The 20589-nt window shown below is 45.3% G+C and overlaps 1 protein-coding gene across 4 annotated transcripts in view; it reads right to left on the reverse strand.

Annotated features, from left to right (window-relative positions):
• ARHGEF6 (Rac/Cdc42 guanine nucleotide exchange factor 6) overlaps window positions 1–20589 on the reverse strand; it is a 100226-nt gene that overhangs the window by 66980 nt on the left and 12657 nt on the right. For all 4 annotated transcript variants that reach the window (XM_059158687.1, XM_059158686.1, XM_059158685.1 and 1 more), the window contains one exon: window positions 1896–1980. In XM_059158687.1, coding sequence (XP_059014670.1) covers window positions 1896–1980 — 85 coding nt within the window. The remainder of the gene's footprint in view (window positions 1–1895; window positions 1981–20589) is intronic.

The raw sequence follows: 20589 nt of genomic DNA on the forward strand, positions 1-20589 counted from the left end.
GTGGGGTCGGTGGGGTGGGAGCCCCGGAGAAGGAGAATCGGAGAGAGAACATGTGTCGGGGAGAGATGCAATCTTGACACCGAGGATCCTTCTTTGAAAAACTCAAATTCAAGAATCTTCCCTTCCTTGAAACCTCGTGAAATCCGATCAGACCAGCGCTGAGCTGGATGTTTTCCGTATGCTGACAGCGTGCAAAAGAGAGTAGCTAGCTTCTTGACAATTCAAATGAGGGTTCTTTTCCTCTCCATTTATTTTTAAAAGACATAAACTGCAAAAGTCTAGAGCCCAAACATTCCCTAGGCGACAAGCTCAGTATCCAAGTAATTTCCTTGATGTTTTAACTTTCACCTCCTTATATTTTATAAATATCTGTGGCAAGGGAAGAGACTGTAAAACCTGCTAGCAGAGTTTGGCAAAAGAACGTATAATTTGTATGGCATAATGTTAGAATTACACGATCCTCCCTGCCCAGCCCTGGGTGCTTGTCGTGTGTGTTAAATATAGTTCCTTGAATTAGCTGTACTTTCTGCTACGCGCCTTGCAATGGCTCAAAAGCATTTTTTTTTCCCAAATAGCAAAAGAACAACTCCAGAGAAGTATTTTTACACTTATTGCTATTATATACAGCTCTTTTCACTAAAATGGTAATTACTTGATAGCTTTGGCATTGACTACATTGTCTGCTCTTGTTCGCCAATCGTCTCACGTGGGGAAGTGGAGCCTTCCTAAATAGACATTTTCTCAAGGGCGGGACTGTATCTTACACTTCCTTTGTGGCGCTTGGCAGTGCTGGGCACACAGCCTGTTGACTTTCCAACAGTCTGAACCCCAAGAGCCATGCTCTGGCATTAAGGGTCAGGGCTCCATCTGATGCAGGTCTGAATCCCGGCTCTGCCACTTGCTAACTGGGCAACTGCGGGCCTGATTTCCCTTATCTGTCATATGGACCTATTAATAATACCTACCCCTAGAACTGTTTCAAAGATGAGCCCACCGATGGTTCTTAGAATTGTTTTAGACCCATGGTAAGGGCTCAATGCATTTTTTTTTCTCAACGCATTTTAATTCTGGTGATTTCCATCCCGCTGTAGGTAAGAAGATGCTGTCTTGCAGAAGGAGTGAAGTTATACTCCAAGATATCCACATTTTCTTTACATTCTTTAAGATTTATGGGACGCCTGGGTGGCTCAGTTGGTTGGACGACTGCCTTCGGCTCAGGTCATGATCCCGGAGTCCCGGGATCGAGTCCCGCATCAGGCTCCCAGCTCCATGGGGAGTCTGCTTTGCTCTCTGACCTTCTCCTCGCTCATGCTCTCTCTGTCTCTCTCTCAAATAAATAAATAAAATCTTAAAAAAAAAAAAAAAAAGATTTATATCCAGTACCTCCGATGTGGTGGTTATTAAACATTTAAATAATAATTTAAAAAAAGGATTTTTTTCATTCACTAGGAGCCTGAGGTTTCATTTCCAGTGCAAGGTTACTGATGGCTTCCTTTACATGGAGAAACACATACAAAAATCTGAGAAAAACATGTCAGTAGGGGAGACAGGGAAGTAACAACTATCTTCTGTGAAGTTTATGAAAAAGAGAACTTGTCTTTTCCTTTTCCTTTCTGTCCTGTAACACTCAGGGGCTTATTCCACAGCTTTGAACAAAATAGCTTCTTGGTTCTTATCCTTATATGAAGGGCGTTGCAGTAACATCTGTGAGAGGCGTGTCAAAATCCTACTCCATGGACAAGTAAAGCATGTGACCCCCACTGGGATTTATTTGCCAGGAGAGGAGAAATGTACCCCAATCGAACCGTCCTGGCCACAGTTGGCTCCTAGGGGAATGAGAAGCCCGTGGATCCAAACATGTCACGCGCCACTCATAAATCACAAAGCCTGCTTACCTTCTGTTGCCTTGTTGACAGCTAAAAGTGTGCTCAGAACCTTGGAGAAGTTGACCCCTGAATAAAGGTCATCAGGATCGAATACCTATGAGAAAGGAAATTGAAACTGTCAGACACCGTAAGTATTCAACTCAGCAAACCAAACTAGCAAACGGCCACTTCCTCTGGCTCTTGGGAGACAAAAATGTACAAGCTGAGACCCAAACCTCTGTGCACCTTTGGGAGAAGTGAAAGCAGCAGCTGAGCCACCTAATGACATGTGGGAGGCCATCGGTGAGTCAGAGCGCAGCGGTGATAGGAAACGAGAGCCAAGCTAAGAAGCACAACCCACAAGCAAATGCGCTCATCCGATCTGAGCATGTCAATCCTCGGGCCAGTTCCAGAAAACCCGAATGCATGGGTTACAGTTCATACCTGTCACCTACACAACGTACTGATGGTCCGCGAAGAAGGGGGCGGAACCTTTCTGACACGTTTCCAAGTGCACGTTTTAATCACCGGATTCAGTAGGACCACTGTCCACACTGCCTGTTCCTCTGCTCCCCGTCCTCCCCGCTGCCACCCACTGGGTCCCAATGGCCTGGGATCCCAACTCCATGCCACCCAAACTTTTCCAAGGCCTGCTTTTGGTTCCCAGCCTCAGTGCCTGGTTTCTGCTGTTTGACCTTGCCCCTCTCAGCCTATCTTCATGGATTTGAACCTGTGCCAGCTCTTCCTGGCCTCAGGGGACTTTTTCAGATGGGACCTCTGGCCTAACAGTACTCTACTGTCAGCAACAAAACAGGAAATAAATACAACATTTCACTTTGCCTTCATTCTGATAGGCCACTGTCCCGAGTGAAGACACCAGTCAGCTGTTGTTTTAAATACAAATGAACTGTTGATTTATAAATGTATTCAATGTATTAAAATGTATGGACAATTCTTCTAGTCTCATATACATGTATTTGAAACTAGAAGCATCCTCGAACATAGGCACAATCCACGAATTTGCGAACCAATAATGTAGATATACTTATCTATGGGAAACCCACATCCTGGATGGAAATGCACCTTCTAAAAACATTTCATTCCAGGAAGTCTAGAAGTCTGAATCTTCTTTTCCCAGATGCAGTGATGGGAATAAAATGTACCTCTTTGTGTGGGACAAGATTGGTAATGGGCCCAATTAATTCCTAATCTGTGTGTTTTCTGGGACAACATCAAGGCAAAATTTTATCTTCTTTGTGTACATATTCTTCAAGACTTAAACTCTGTCTCTAGAACGAAAATATATAGTAGCCATTTTTTTTCAAATTGGGAAACAGTATCAACCTAGATACTGTATGCAAATACGAGCCTAGAGAAGTCTGCCTATTCCGGGATTCATGACTGTGCTATTCATTTAATCAACGAATGTTCTGCAGTCAAAACAATACGACCGAGGAGCCCAATCACATCTAAAAATGACACACTAGGGGCGCCTGGGTGGCTCAGTTGGTTAAGCAGCCGCCTCTTGATTTGGGCTCAGGCCGTGATCTCAGGATCGTGTGATTTTCTCTTCCTCTGCCCCTCCCCCAACTCACATGCACGCACGCGTGCTCTCCCTCTCTCAAACCAATCGATCGATCAATCTTCAAAAAAAAATAAAAACCAAATGACACACTAATCTACTTTTAGTAAAGGGCTCTGATGAGCCCTTTACTCAAGAGTAAGGAGTCAAATGACACTGCAGTCCAATATAAACCTCAAAGTTGTCCAGGAATAATTAGGCATTCTGTTTCAGGATGCCAAAGTCTGGGTGAACAAGATATGACAGACCCTGGAGAAAGAACCTAGTATCCCAGAGGATTCCAGATTCACTGAACGTCCCTTAGGGGGAAGTGTTAATGCCATGCACACCGAAATGCTAACAAAGCAAAATATTCACTCATTTTTAGCCCATAATTCTTAATGGGAGCATGAATATGTGTGTGCACGTGAAGATGGGGAGAGTCCGAAATAAGAAGCAGAAATAAATATCAGCAGAATAAGGCAGGAGAGCAAAAGCAGTGATAAAAAAAACCTGCCCCTTTCTTTTTCTGTTGCTCCCTCTCCAGGCTGACTGACTGCCCGTATGTGCCAACACTGGCGTTATTCACTCACTCGGGCACTTGGCTGGAATTAGGACAAATCACCTGATCAGAAAATGAAACGTACATCATCAGCAAGAGTCAGCCACCGCATCTGCTGGAGGGGCGCTGCCGCAACAATAGAGTTTCCTTTTTGGAAAAGCCCGATACACTTGAGTTTACCCAGGGACACTGTTCTCTCTAAAAGCCTGCTCTGTAGCACAAGGAGCTACACCAGAAGGAGCTGGAAGAGGCCTCTAGGGCGGAGTACAGAAAGCAAAGCCTAACAGCTACGATTTGCGAGCAGTGGAAAAAGCAAATATAACCAGCAATCCTGTCCCCAGTACCACACCCTTCCAAACCTCAAACTGCATGGTAGTGAACATCGTATCCCAGCTGGGAAAGAGCAGAATTGTCCAACGTGGAGTGGGCATGGGGAGAACAAGGAGAAGTAGGCTGTGGGACAGGCCATTTGCCTTGGGCGAATCCCAACCATTCATACATACAAAATGGAGAAGCAATTCCCCTTTCCTATCTGCAAAGCACTGGGGCTTGTTAAAGGAAATGCAAATTTGCATATTTGCCCCGCCTGTGCTTTTTCATCTTCTGCCACTCTGTGCAAGCCTCACTAGCCTGCTTAGTATGGCATGAAGCGGAGTCCCAGATGAGCTGAACTTTCTCTCTACCATTTGGGTCCAGAAATTAGCTGGTTAGTTTCCAGTTGGATCTGCCAAGGTCGTATGAACCACAGGATTCCCTCCCTCCATTGACCACAAATGTGATGCAGACAAGAAAGAAAGGGTTGCTTCTCAGGCTATACTGCTAGATGCTTTTAAGGTCCCGCTCCCACAGTGGGATGAGGCGGAGTTCAAGGATATCAACAACAGGGCGCCTGGGTGGCTCCGTGGGTTAAGCCTCTGCCTTCAGCTCAGGTCATGATCTCAGGGTCCTGGGATCGAGCCCCGCATCGGGCTCTCTGCTCAGCAGGGAACCTGCTTTCCCCCTCTCACTCTGCCTGCCTCTCTGCCTACTTGTGATCTGTCTGTCAAATGAGTGAATAAAATCTTAAAGACAGAGCTGAAACTTCATGAAAGATGGGTTTTGTTTTTTCTTCTCTTTAAGTACTGTTGACCCTTGAACAATATGGGTTTGACCTGCGCAGGTCCACTGACACGTGGGGTTTTTTTTCAATAAACACAACACAGTACTATAAATGTATTTTTCTCTTCCTTATGAGTTCTTATTAACATTTTCTTCTCTAGCTTACTTCATTTTAAGAATGCAGTATATAATACATATAATGTGCAAAATATGAGTTAACTGTTGATGTTATCCAAGAGACTTCTGGCCAATTTACATAAGATTACCTAAGGTCCAATTCTACATCAGCAGCTGAACTCAGACAAGACATTTTATTTTGGTTAAAGATTTTATTTAGGGTGCCTGGGTAGCTCAGTGGGTTAAAGCCTCTGCCTTAGGCTCAGGTCATGATCCTGGGGTCCTGGGACCGAGCCCCGCATCGGGCTCCCTGCTCAGCAGGGACTCTGCTTCTCCCTCTCTCTGCTCATGCTGTCCCTCTCTCTTTTTCTCACTCTTTCTCTCCTCCCCCAATAAATAAAATATTTTAAAAAATAAAATTTTAAAAGAGATTTTATTTATTTGAGAGAGACAGAGAAAGTGTGTCCCTTGGAGGGTGGGCGGGCAAAGGAAGAGGGAGAGAGAATCTCCAGCGGACTCTCTGCTCAGTGCAGAGCCCAACGCAGGGCTCAATCGTACAACCCTGAGATCACAACCCAAGCCTCAACCGAAAGTCGGGCACCTAACTGACTCCACTACCCAGGCCCTCCACAAGACATTTAATCTCTAAATGTTTCCGTACATGTTAACATTTCTGATCTCCACCATGCCAGAAGCAGGGCAGGGCTGCGCTGAGCTGCCAGTTCCACCTTGCGAGGGGTCGCCCACGTGGGGGTCCGGCCCATGCTTCCAGGGCCATGCTAAACTGCTCCCTGGCACCCTGCTCTCACCACCTGAGATAACCGGTGGTGGCCCTGGCCACATCCTTGTTCAGGGAAGAAGCCGCACCGCATACTCATTCAGAACAGGGGGAACATCTCTAACGTCACAGGGCTTCGGGACCGTTCAGTTGACTTCCAGTTCAAATTAATTTAGGGTTTGGGGTGATCACAATGGGCTCCATCACTCAACTGTTAGCACTGGAACCCCATGGACCTGGCTTCTGCTTCAGGCCCATTAAAAAAAAAAAAAAAACCCAGATTCTAAATGTTTTAAGAAGATTCCATGTCTCCCTTGTTCCTGCTAAATAAAATCTCAAATTCACTTAGCCCATCTTGAGTCACATTCTCCAATTCCCCCAGCTGAGCACGCTGCCACTGTTAACCCCTGAACTTTGGAGGAAATGTCATTACACGGGGCACCAGAGCAAGCCAATTGGAGCTGCTTAGTCATACGTCACCAGGTGGCTCTGTGAACACACCAGGGATGCTTCCACACAGCTCCCACCAATAGTGGTCATGACGTCAGCACCAAATCATGCCCGTAGCTCAGGCGTGACACTTCATGGCGTGGCACTCCATGAGCCACTGGCACTCACTCCCCCTCCTAGAATGCGGTGGATGGCACTTGTACTGTGCCTGGTTTTAAATGATAACTTCCTATCTGATAGGGAGCACACTTAAAAGACCGCAAATCCTGCCCTCCGGTCCTCTCTTGTTTCCTTCCTAACTGCCCATTTCGGCCATTCAGGGGACAAGATCAGACCTGGGTATGGGGCTGTGATGAGATCGGTCTCTGAAAAGAGCTCCAGCGTGAGGGTCCGGAGACTGTGATTCCAAGCCCAGATTCGTCACTGCTGAGCAGTTGTGAGCACATTGGGAAAGTCACACTTTTTTTGCAGCTCTGTTTCCCATCTGGAAAGTGAGAGGTGACAGATGTCTTTGGCCAGACCAGGCATGTTGGTTGTGTCCCCAAGGTCCAGAATCTGGTCTTCCATTGTCATGGCTCTTGAGAATGGGCTCATTCTAACCAAGTTCAAAAGAGGCCAAAACATCAAGTAAATGGCCAATTTGCTAATTTCTGCTCTAAGAAACAGACCATTAATAAGATTGGATAGTCCCATCTTCTAGCCAACATTACTCTCTCCCAAGAGAGAAATCTGCATGATAAGCCAAATCAGAACTAGAAATTTGTTGGATAGTATACAGTCAAAACAAAGTGAGTCTAGGGTATCACAAGCTAATGTAATTACTACCTGTTTATAAGCAGACTTTTTGAAAATGACCTACTGGGGCACCTGGGTGGCTCAGTCGTTAAGCGTCTGACTCTTGATTTCAGCCCAGATCATGATCTCAGGGTTGTGAGATCGAGCCCCTCGGGCTCTGTGCTAGGCGTGGAACCTGCTTAAGATTCTCTCTCTCTCAGGGCACCTGGGTGGCTCAGTGGGTTGAAGCCTCTGCCTTCGGCTCAGGTCATAGTCCAAGGGTCCTGGGATGGAGCCCCACGTCGGGCTCTCTGCTCAGCGGGTAGCCTGCTTCCTCCTCTCTCTCTCTGCCTGCCTCTCTGCCTACTTGTGATCTCTGTCTGTCAAATAAATAAATAAAATCTTTTTTTAAAAAAAAGATTCTCTCTCTCTCTCTTCATTCCCTCCCCCCTTCCCTCTATAAAAACAATTAAAAATAATTGATTAATTAATGACCTATTTATAAACTCTAGCTCTATCTTGCTATCACCATCTAGTGGCACTTGGCCTGTAACTGTGGACAGCTTTAACCAATCGATGTTCTTTTGTCCCTGGGTTTATATGGTGTCATTTTATGTAAGTAATAGGGGTTTCTAGACTGCCTGGACATTACAGAATCCAGAGCCAGGAAGTTCAGCTCCATAGAGCTTCTGCGACAGGAGTGAAGATCTGACAGTAACGCGTCATCTCACCCCTCCTCACGACATCACCAAACCCTGTCCCTGAGGGCCACTGCAACATCAGCAATGCCTTATGGCTTCCGTTCTTCCTTGTTAGCACTCCTTTAGGAGAAAAACACTTTTTCCACAACAGGGAGTTCTCCTCAACTGATTTTTTTTTTAGGATTTTATTTATTTATCTGAGAGAGAGAGAGAGATCACAAGCAGTGGGGAGGGGCAGAGGGAGAGGGAGAAGCAGGCTCCCCACTGAGCAGGGTGCCCCGACCCTGGGATCACCACCTGAGCAGAAGGGTGATGCTTAACTGACCAAGCCACCCAGACGCCCCTCTTCAATGGAGTATTATGTGTTCCAGAAAGAGCGATGAACAAGGAATGACACAGGTATCTTGGCCAGGACCGTCGCAGATTTAAAAAGAGAAAGAGACAGAATAACTGGGTTTCGATAACTTCACCAAGAAGAGAGCAGGCATGAAGGGAAGGAAAAGATGAAATCTCCCTTGTTAAAAGGGCTTGCCAAGCCCCGGACTGGAAGCAGGGCGCCTAGAAACAGCTGCTGCTCAGCCGGACGCCATTGCGGCCTGCCCCCCGCCCCCACATGCCAGTCACTAGAACCTTCCAGGGAGCCACACTGGCTGCCTGTTTTGACGGGTGCGGTGAACGGGTCATTCTTCAGCTGCCACAGCATCTGGGCACCAGGCCTGGGGGTGAGCTCCCCAAGCTCCTCACCCATACCCCGTCAAGGAAGGGGACTTCTTTCCTGACATTCCAAACTGGAATGCAGAACCCATTTTCCCAGAGACACAGTCACGTCTGCCACTTAGTGTGTGAATTCTATAGCTCAGCCACACTTACTAACCAGACGGCTGTGGGCCAGTCGGAAATCTTAATCAGCACGTAGAACTTGGCTTCTAGGGGGAAAAGGTTTTCTGTGTTGCGAACAATAACTTACAAATCAAATTTCGGAAAAGACTCCGTTTTACACTGAAGAATGCCTGGTCCCAGATTCATGTCCACATCCATTATACTTTCTCCTTCTCCTTTCAAGTTGAAGGATGAACAATTACCCTAACCACTACAAGCACTATTTATTCTAGAACTGCGCAGGATTAGAGAATCAAGTGATACACAGGAAGACGGTGAGAAGAGCCTCAGAAATTTTAACAGTTGACAAGTCCCGCCTGTTTCATGGGGCCAGTTAGGAGGAGACTCCCTCCCACGGGCAGACAGGGCTCCTGCAGCTCTGGCTTTCCCGGGGAGTCAGCCAGGGCTGGAGGCCAGGAGGCCTAGCAGAACCAACAGCTTTACTACAGAGTCCACGCATGGGGGAGACTGGTGTTACATGAACCCCCCACAAAGATCAGCGAGGGAGGAGGACCATGAAAAGAGGAACCACTGCAGGCTGCTTTCTGCAGCAGCTCCTCTTGTCCCTTAATCTGCTGCCTTCCAGAAGGTTCCACCTTGCCTTACCCTCTGGCTTCTTTCTTTGGAACTGCCCCAGCCTCTTAGTCTGTAGAGACGCCAGACACTCAAGCCTTCAGCCACCTACCAAGGTCACATTCTCTATTCATTCTGTGGATGTTAAGATTAGCTCTGGATTTCCAACAAGAAGGCGGACCCTCGGAAGCCCAAATTGCACCCCACAGAGCAAGACCAATGTCCGATGTATGAGAGACTTGAGAAACAGTCATTCATTGGCTGATCAGCCGGAGGAACTTAAACACAAATCAGGCCTCAAACGCAAGGCCTGTGAAGCCAGTTCTTTGAAAACTTTCTCATTTCTGGATCCTGAGTGTCTAGAAGCAGGTGCTTAATAAATATTTGATGACATGAGGAAAGTTTAGAAGCTCTTGCCAGCAGATGATTAATCACAACTGAAGAAAAAGTATCGCCAAAAGGACAGCAGAGTTCAAAAGAATCAGACTAAGGAAGAAACAATCAAATTTCCACATGACTTTGCAGGAAACACCAATTAGCTCACCTAACAATACGCCCAGACTCATCAGCAAAATTAAGCTGCGCGACTGTGAGATGACCAAAGGTGCTTCCAACTCCAAGGCTGTGCATTTATTTCATGGAGTTATGTGCCCAATTTGGGCCAAGTCTGCAGTTGCTGGCCTGTCCTGGGTCATACTGGGGCCTTTCATTCTCCTCACAAGGCGCCATGACCTCCGCACTACAGAGAAAGGAAGCGGGAAAAGAACTGTGGGATTTTACCGCTTTGCTGGAGTTGGCCGTATTTTTGGAACTGTTCCATGACACATCGCTTAAAGGACAAACACTGTAAAGCCAAACTCACCAAAACAGGCTCTGAGTCACAGCCAGAGCACAGCGGCATGTGGCAAAATATGCTGAAGGAACTCACGAAGAAGCAAGAGGGGGTGAGAGGCAAATTGAAAGCCTACAGCCCGCACGCCCCGAGTCCCTTGTACACCAGCTTAGCTGGGGAGGAGGGCTGTTTTGCCAAAGTTACAACCATTTTCTCTCTTTAGAGATCACCCTCAACAGTGTATCTGGCAAACTTGGGCATTCCTTGCTTATGTGTATGGGTGAGTCACCTTTTCAAAAGTATGTCATTTTCAGAGATGCCCATCAATGCCCAACAGACATCGATCAATCAATGAATGAAGGTTCCTCCATCTGATCTCAAATAAGATTTACACGTAGGATGCAATCCAAACCTGGCGAGGTGGGTATTCGGGAGCTCACCAATCAGACAGGTCAGGAAGGGAGGAATTTCCATGAACCTCCACGCCGCTCGGCCTAATGGAACACAGTCTTTAAGTGCCTACGAAATCCAATCCCCAGTCTTCAGGCTGGAATTCGGATTTCTTCTCAAGCCCATAATTTCTCACCACTGTCAACTTGTAAGCCCCAGAAGCCACTTTCTTCACTGTGCCTCTCTCCAATATGCACACTTGTCCTTACGTAAGAGTGCCCTCAACCATCTGAATCCCAGCTGTCCTTTGGGGCCCAGATGACATCACCACCCCCTCCACAGGGTCTGCACCAGACACTACACCTTGGTACGCAACAGGCTTCTTCTGAACTCTGTGTTAAGCTCTAGACTAACCCACTAACTTGGATACCTCACCATACGCTGCCATCCACACTGTTAAACTCCACGATTTCCCATAAACCTGCTGGCTCTTCCCACAATGCCACAGGCACAGCACCCAGATGGCGAATGAGTACCTGCTGACTATGGTGCTTTCCTTTTCACCTAAAAGTTAAACAGGTAGGGCACCTGGGTGGCTCAGTTGGTTGAGCGATTCCCTTCAGCTCAGGTCATGATCCTGGAGTCCCGGATCAAGCCCCGGATGGAGCCCCAGATGCAGTCTTGCATCAGACTCCCCGCTCGGCAAGGAGTCCCCTTCTCCCTCTGACCCTCCCCCCGTCTCATGCTTTCTCTCTCTCTCAAATAAATAAATAAAATCTTTTTAAAAAGTTAAACAGGTATTTCTTCCCCTAGAAACACCTGTCCTTCTGGCATGCCTTCCCTGGAAGCAAAGACAGAGGAAAGGTCATTTTTTGTTTGTTTGTTTTCTGGTAAAACTTGATCAGTCAGGGCTCATCTATTTTTCCATCACTTGGTAACATTCTTCTTTGGAAGACTGTGATTGAGAGTCACGAAGAATGCAGATGAAGCACTTATCTCACTAAAAGGAGTAAAGGTACTGCCTGGGATCACTTGGGAGAATCCCAGTATCAGAGTCCTAATGCGCAAGTGTCGCACCTTGAAAATCCAATGAAATCAAGAGAGTTTGGGTAACATAAGAAATAAGAAGTGTGGGGCGCCTGGGTGGCTCAGTCCGTTAAGCATCTGCCGTCCGCTCAGGTCATGATCCCCGGAGTCTTGGCATCCAGTCCGGCATCCAGCTCCCTGCTCAGCAGGAAGCCTGTTTCTCCCTCTGCCTGCCGGCCCCTCTCAATCTCTCTCTCTGACAAATACGTAAATTAAACCTTAAAGAAAAAAAAAAGAAGTGAGCTGAGGGCTAGAAAGGCAGAGAAGGTCTTCCATATGACATGGGACCTAATTCACACACCATTAATCTTCCTTTCTTTCTTTTAATGAAACAGGTACTCTAGCTTGGCGTAAAGAAACAGTAAATACTGTAGAATTTAGTATTTAGCTTTCTTTTTATCCTTATTTTCATTCACTGAAGAGTCATTTCTATGAATGAAAGTCAACTCTTGATAATCTATGTAGACTCTTAGATATACAAGCTATCTAAAATACATTCTTAAAAATTCATCCTGGGGCCTCTGAGTGGCTCAGGCACTAAGCATCCAACTCTCGGTTTCAGCTCAGGTCATGATCTCGCAGTCGTGGGATCGAGGCCCACGTCAAGGCTCTCCACTGAGCGTGCAGCCCGCTTGAGATTCTCTCTCCCCTCCAGCTCCCAAACACGCTCTCAAAAACAACAACAAGAACAAAAAGATAAGAAGTCATCCAGTAATTCTTCATTTAACAAATATTTACTGAAGACCTGGCATACACCAGGCACCAAGAGGTAAATCTGTTGGAAGATGAGAAATAAAATGGAAAGTGTGTAAAATCTGGCAACTAAAGGAGTCACCCATGGGCTTACCAAAACCACTCTTTTCCACTCTGCTGTCTGTCCTGGAAGGTACTTTTGCAATCCCAAATCAAGATGTTCCCCAGTCCATAACCCACTCCCAAACACCAGCATGTCTTCAAAGAACGCAACGTGGTCACGCTCCAGCAAAGATGTCCAGTCACGCTATCACAACACATAAGCCCCCAAAGAAGTAGTTACATTTCTTGGTGTTAAAATACTGCATTCTTGGGCGCCTGGGTGGCTCAGTTGGTTGGGTGACTGACTGCCTTCGGCTCAGGTCATGATCCTGGAGTCGCCAGATCGAGTCCCACGTCGGGCTCCCTGCTCAGTGGGGAGTCTGCTTCTCCTGCTGACCTCTCTCCTCTCATGCTCTCTCTCTCTCTCTCTCTCATGCTCGCGATCTCTCTTTCTCTCAAATAAATAAAATTTTAAAAAATATATTGCATTCTCGGTTTGCACACGTTTCTCACAAATTACTGGTAAACAGCCCCAGTCGGCTAGAGACTTTGCCATGAAGAAGAGACAAACTTGTAAGACAGAATGTTCCTTAAGTGTTCAGGCCTGCTTCACAGGCTAGGCTCTTCATAAAAATGATGTGAAGACCCTGACACCTTAAAGATGCCTCTTAAAATAATGTCCATGCTTCCCAAGGTAGAGAAACCTGCCTGCTATTGTCTAGAGCGAGACAAGCCCTTAATTTAACGGTGTTACTCACCGCTCTGGAAACCACCGCCTTCCATCTAACCTTAATTTAATCCTTTCTTTTCCCTGTTGCCCGTTTCAATCCCTTAGCTGATACACCTGATATCTGTAATAATATTCAGGTCCCCAAGAAAGTATAAAGCTGGGATTTTACTCTATTTGTTTAAGCAGAACTTAATTAGGAAGGTAAATCTTCTGCCAGAAGTCAAGCAGAACTGATGGATGGCTCTATGTTCCTCCGAATGAGCCACCTCTCTGAACCCAGACTCCCCTCCATGCGGTAGGGTCTAAGTCGGCCAAGGCACAACAACAAAGCCTGGAGCTAATCAGACAGATGTCTGGGATCCTAAGTCATTCTTCCAGATGACAGCAGAGGAAGTGGCAATTCACTACTGAAATACAGAGGTGGAACACCTTTGGAATGGGGGGACATACATCCCCTCTAAAACATTGGCCAGCAAAGGCCCTATGAAACTGACAGGTGCCCTCCCCCTTCTTTACTTGCAGTTCCAAGGCCAGACCTTGCACTTCCTTTTGGTACTAACCCCAAAGTCATTGCCAATGGTAGGGCACAGCTTCTGCTGTGCCAGCAACAACTGGTCCTTGGGGGCTGCCTCGAACGGTAACGTATGACCGGATTAGAATGGGGCTGGAGTAGGGGAGAGCTGGCCAAGACTGTGTGCTCTGGGGCTCCCAGCAACAGTCCGGATTAGAATCAACATGAAAACCCAATTAGAGGGAATGAGATTTAAAACAAGATAAGGGAGACTCAGCTGATCCAATTTTCTAACAAAATGCATGCCTTTTGTTATTATTAATATACATTCAACCCAACCCAGAAATGACATGTTTCCTTTTTAAGTATTATATAACATGCTTTTTTGTATAGAGGCAACTGACTTTGATTTTCTCCCTCCACTATGCCCAATTTGACAGACTTACTACTTATTTCCCAGGGGGCAAGGGGAGACGTTTTTTGTCAGTCGTCACCAAAATAGAAAACCATTTGTTGAATTGTGTAATTTAACTAAAACAACAAGCATCTTGCTCTGGGGTATATTTTTAAGTTTCAAGCTATTGTAATTATAAAACAAACGTGTTTGCTTTAAAAGACACAAAAATTAAAAATAAAACAAACAGAAGACACAAAAATTAAAACTACCTCACCCAGGTAGTAAACGTGAGAAACTGAAAATATTCTTTTATCACCTTCTAGTTTCTGCATAGACTAGAAAAGAGCAAAAAGCATTCCTGATTTTTTCAATTCCAAGAGGAACCCATCCAAACTGTTTCTATTATTAGCACACAAAATGGTAGCTAAAGAAGTTACTGTGGCTAACAACTGAATAATTCATCGTCTCTGAAGAATTCAGTTGCTTTGTCTTCTCCAGAACTGGAGCCCCACACATCTCTAGTCTTGAGTTCTTATAAAGGAAACCATATACAAATTGCTTTCAGCAGTTAAAAATTGGCCACGCAAAACATTGAGAACAACAGCAAGACAACCAGCTGGAGACCTTAACATGAACTTTCATATCTGGTTCATAAAACTCTTGAGATTATACGTAAATTGACAGAAATTATAATTAAAGGTTCTAGTCTCTGTTCTGTGGATATCACTGAGCCATGATACCACTGAAATTTAAACAGTCTTTAGGGAGCCCTCCAAATAAAATACATAAACAAATTAAATAGGACATATAAATAATTTTAAACACATTTCAGTACACTCTAATCTAAATTCAAATTATTTTCTATGATGTGAGGCACTGAGAATTTCAAGTACAAAAAAAGAAAAGAGCTTCAATTAGTGAGCGAAAGATGGTAATAATGTTGAAAGGCCTGATGCGTGCTGGTCAATACGAGAACAGAGGCCAAGGCCGCCACCACGATTCATCCAAAGTTCCCAGAAAACACTCAGCTTGGTTTTGCCTTCAGAAGAAAATATGTGGGCATTTTACCTTCAACTTTACTTTTTAAAAAAAATGGATGTTTTTCCCCCACAAACAAGAAGTCTCTGTCCAATAAAGCATGGAACTAAGAAACAAGATGGCCGGATTTTGTTTTCCTGTTTTAAGGTTCCTCCCTGTTTAAATTCTCCAAGTAACTGGTATAACTTCCAGAAACCTGGAAGAAGCCATCATCCCACAGAGGCCACAGTTTACTCTGCCCTGTATCCAAGTTTTTTGTTTGTTTGTTTCAGTAGGCTCCACACCCAGCATGAAGCCCAAGGTGGAACTTGAACTCACAACCCTGAGATCAAGACCTAAGCTGAGATCAAGAGTCAGACACTTAACCAATTGAGGCATCTGGCAAGTTGTTTTCAGTGTTATAATTTCTTTTTTTTTAAATTTCTTTTCAGTGTTCCAAGATTCATTGTTTATGCACCACACCCAGTGCTCCATGCAATACACACGCTCCTTAATACCCACCACTAGGCTCACCCATTCCTCCATCCCCTTCTCCTCCAAAACCCTCAGTTGGTTTCCCAGAGTCCACAGTCTCTCATGGTTCATCTCCCCCTCCAACTTCCTCCAACTCCCTTCTCCCCATATCCCCATGTCCTCCATGTTATTTCTTATGCTCCTCAAATAAGTGAAACCATATGACAACTGACTCTCTCTGCTTGACTTATTTCACTCAGCATAATCTCCTCCAGTCCCGTCCATGTTGATACAAAAGTTGGGTATTCATCCTTTCTGATGGAGACATAAGACCACTAAGCCAGCACTACAAGAAATATAAAGGGGAGGGGGGGTTCTATAAAAGAAGAAAAAACCCAAGAGTGACACAGAACAGAAATTTACAGAGACAATCAATAGAAACAAGGACTTCACAGTCAACATGGTGTCAATAAAAACATATCTTTCAATAATCACTCTCAACATGAACAGCCTAAATGTTTCCATAAAACCACACAGGGTTACAGATTGGAGAAAACAACAGAGCCTGTCCATATGCTGTCTACAAGAGACCCATTTTGAACCTAAGGATACATCCAGATTGAAAATGAAGGGATGGAGAAGCATCTTTCATGCCAATAAGCCTCAAAAGAAAGCTGGGATAGCAATTCTCATATCAGATAAATTAGATTTTAAACTAAAGACTATTGCGCCTGGGTGGCTCAGTTGGTTGAACCAAAGACTGTAGTCAGAGATACAGAAGGACACTACATCATTCTTAAAGGGACTATCCACCAAGATGATCTAACAATTGTAAATACTTATGCTCCCAATATGGGAACAGCCAACTATATAAACAACTCTTAATCAAGATAAAGAGTCATATTGTTATGAATACATTAATAGTAGGGGATCTTAACACGCCACTCTCAGTAATAGACAGATCATCCAAGCAGAAAATCAACAAAGAAACAAGAGCACTGAATGACACATTGGACCAGATGGGTCTCATAGATATATACAGAACATTCCACCCTAAAACAACAGAACACTCATTCTTCTCGAGTGCACATGGAACTTTCTCCATGTGAGACCACATACTAGGTCACAAATTAGGGCTCAACTGATACCAAAACACTTAGATTATCCCCTGCATATTCTCAGATCACAGTGCTTTGAAACTAGAACTCAACCACAAGAAAAAGTTCGGAAGGAACTCAAACACCTGGAAGCTAAAGACCACCTTGCTTAAGAATGCTTGGATCAACCAGGAGATCAAAGAAGAATGTAAACAACTCATGGAAACCAATGAGAATGAAGACACTTTGGTCCAAAACCTATGGGATACTGCAAAGGCAGTCCCAAGGGGGAAATACATAGCCATCCAAGCCTCCCTCAAATAAATTGAAAAATCCAGAATACACCAGCTCTCTTTACACCTTAAAGTGTTAGGATTTCAAAAGAAGATCTCTCTCTCTCTCTCTCTCTCTCTCTCTAAATCATGAGTCACTTCTTAGAGTTTGCTTAATATAACTAAAGACTTAAGTGAACTTTTTTTTGATAACTCAATGTTATCATGTGTGAACACTGGGATATATTAAAATTCCAGTTACAATCTAGCTTTCATTGAGTCTGCTCAGTGCCAGGCACTGTGCCAAGTGCTTTCTCTGCTTTCTCTCATTTACAGCTAAGGGGTAGTGTATACCTGATACAGAGAAGTAGCACATTCCTAGTATTACCTACTGCTACTGCCACCGAAGTCAACGCACACATAAGAAGTGGCCAACCCAGGTCAGTTCAAGTCCAAAGCTGGGGTTCTTAGGCCCTGCCCTGCTATGCGACTGCTCAAGAACACAGTTTCCCTGACCAGGATTCAAACCCAGACCAAGGTAGGGAAAATCACAAATTCGAGCCACTCAACCGCAGAGCATGTGCTGAGCTGCCTGACCTCGAACCAGAAAGCCCCAGATGGTTATGTATTCAGGAGTCTGCTTTTCAGAGTCTCCCTGTCTCCTTTCCGGGCGTGCTGTTGATTTCATTTCTTCCATGTTGTACATGGATATGAACTCTTTCTGCCACTGCCGGCACATCCAGGCCCTCGCAGCCCCCTTCCTCCTTTTATCACAACCTTCTATCTCCATGCTGTTCTCCAATTTGCAAAGTGCTTCCACATACCTTATCTAATCTAATTTTCTGTTTCTAATCCGTTTGGGGATGAGCAACTAGATTACCCATAATTCCAACATGCTTAGAGAAGTAAAAGTCATTAGGCTTCAAGTGAGATCCTGAGGCAATCTCCCGGGAATGAAGTGCCAAAGGCTTGGTGCAAAGATTGGGGGGGGGGGGGCTCTTTTCTACAATCCAGACCTTCCCTCACCACTCACTCGTGCTATTGGTCATTTAGCCACTAAACATTTACTGAGTACCTACTAGGGGCACATGTTATATTGAATGCTGGCATTTTAAGAATGATCAAACTCAGCTTCCTGCCTTTGAGAAGTGCCAAGACTAGGAGAGAGATAAATGTGTCCACAGATCCCTATCAGGAGTGGCCCGCCAGCATTAAGAGAGCCTGGCGCAAAGGATTATGGGAATGAAGACGATAACTGCCAGATCCAGCAGAGAAGATTTTCTAGAAGATCCGAGATTCTGGAGGAAGCTTGGTATCTCTTTCTTTACGGTTCTCAATTAGGTGGCAGACACTGGAGGTTGCTAGATGGCTGAATTCGAGATAAACCACGGACGTAGTTCTCACATCTGGCTGCACATTAGGATCGCTTGGGGACCTTCCAAGAAACAAACTAATTACAAGACACGGTGACTCTGGGAAACTGCTGGGCAGAACCTACGAAGCTGAACACAGACATAGCCTGTGACCCAGAAGTTCCATTCCCATGTACAAACCCAGCACCAGAAGCTGGGCACGAGACACGCACGGCGCACAGCGGCACTGTTCACAGCAGCCCAAAGCTGGCAACAACCCAGACGGCCACCAGCAGGTGGATGGATAAACAAAAGATGGTACAGCCACAGGATAGGATATGATCAGCGATAAAGAGAATGAACCGTTTGGCCCCACGACATGGATGACTTGTACAAATGTTACCCTGAGTAAAAGAAACTGTATACAGGGGCGCCTGGGTGGCTCAGTGGGTTAAGCCGCTGCCTTCGGCTCAGGTCATGATCTCAGGGTCCTGGGATCGAGTCCCGCATCGGGCTCTCTGCTCAGCAGGGAGCCTGCTTCCTTCTCTCTCTCTCTGCCTGCCTCTCAGTGTACTTGTAATTTCTCTCTGTCAAATAAATAAATAAAATCTTTAAAAAAAAAAAAAAAAAAGAAACTGTATACAAATGAGTACCTACTATATGATTCCACTCATATATGTCAAAACAGAATAAAGTGACTCTATTGTCTTAGAAGTCAGGGCAGTGGGGTCCACTGGTGAGGGGTGTGACTGGGAAGGGGCAGGAAGGTGGCTTCCAGGGGATGAGAATGTTGTGTTTCTTAATTGGTGTGCTGATTATATGGATGTGTTCAATTTGTAAAGGTTCAATCAATTTGTAAAGGTTCAATCATACTTAGAATTTGTGCGACTTCTGAATTCACATTATATTTCAATATGAAGTTTATTCAAACATTAAAAAAAAAGAATACCAGGGCCCCTGGATGGCTCAGTTGGTTAAGTAGCTGACTCTTGATTTTTGTTTTTGTTTTTTTTAAAGATTTTATTTATTTATTTGACACAGAGAGAGAGAGAGCACAAGCAGGGGAAGCTGCAGAGAGAGAGGGAGAAGCAGGCTTCCCACTGAGCAGAGAGCCTGACATGGGCCTCGATCCCAGGACCTTAGAATCATGAACTAAGCCAAAGGCAGACGATTAACTGACTGAGCCACCCAGGTGGCCCTGACTCTTGATTTTGGCTCAGGTCATGATCTTGGGGTTGGGAGATCGAGTCCCATGTCAGCCTCCATGCTCAGCGGGGAGTCTGCTTCATATTCTCTCCCCCTCTTATTCTGCCCTCCCATGCACTCTCTCTCTCTCTCTCAAATATATAAATAAATCTTTAAAAAAGGTGGGGGAGCCTGGGTGGCTCAGTGGGTTAAAGCCTCTGCCTTGGGCTCAGGTCATGATCCCAGGGTCCTAGGATTGAGTCCCGCATTGGGCTCTCTGCTCGGCAGGGAGCCTGCTTCCTCCTCTCTCTCTGCCTGCTTCTCTGTGATCTCTGTCAAATAAATAAAAATAAATCTTAAAAAAAAAAAGATTCTTGTAGCACCTGGGTGGCTCAGTGGGTTAAAGCCTCTGCCTTGGGCTCAGGTCATGATCCCAGGGTCCTGGGATTGAGCCCCGCATTGGGCTCTCTGCTCGTCAGGGAGCCTGCTTCCCCCTCTCTCTCTGCCTACTTGTGATTTCTGTCAAGTAAATAAATAAAATCCTAAAAAAAAAAAAGGATTCTCTCTTTCCCTCTCCCTCTTTCTACACCTTTCCCTCTCTAAAAAAAAAGAAGAAGAAGAAGAAGAAGAAATAAAGAAAAGAAAGGAAATACCCAGGCCTGGGCTCCACTTACAGACCAATTAGGCTCAGTGCTCAGTTGGGGGGGGAAACCTCACATTTGTATTTTATAGAAACTCCCAAGATGGCTCTGATGTACAGCCATATCTGAAAACCAAGGGGCTTAGTGTTCCTGTATTTATCAATAGCTCCTTTGGGGGACAGTCTGGTACATGGCAAAGGGAACGAGTTCTGGAGCCAGACCCATCAGCAGTGATGTTCTGATCTGCACTGACATTTGTCTGGATGGTCCCCAAACCTCAGTTTCCTCCGCTGTGTGATGGGCACACCACCACCTCCCTCCCAGGATTGCTGGCAGGATGAAACGGTAATATAGGTAAAGCACCAAGCACAGTACCTAGAATATAGCAGCAGGTTCTTAAGAAGTGGTGGCTCAGTGGTAGCTATTCCATTCCTTTTCCTCCTTTGCATCTA

Source organism: Mustela lutreola, chromosome X (assembly GCF_030435805.1).
Source record: "Mustela lutreola isolate mMusLut2 chromosome X, mMusLut2.pri, whole genome shotgun sequence".
Taxonomy (NCBI): domain Eukaryota; kingdom Metazoa; phylum Chordata; class Mammalia; order Carnivora; family Mustelidae; genus Mustela; species Mustela lutreola.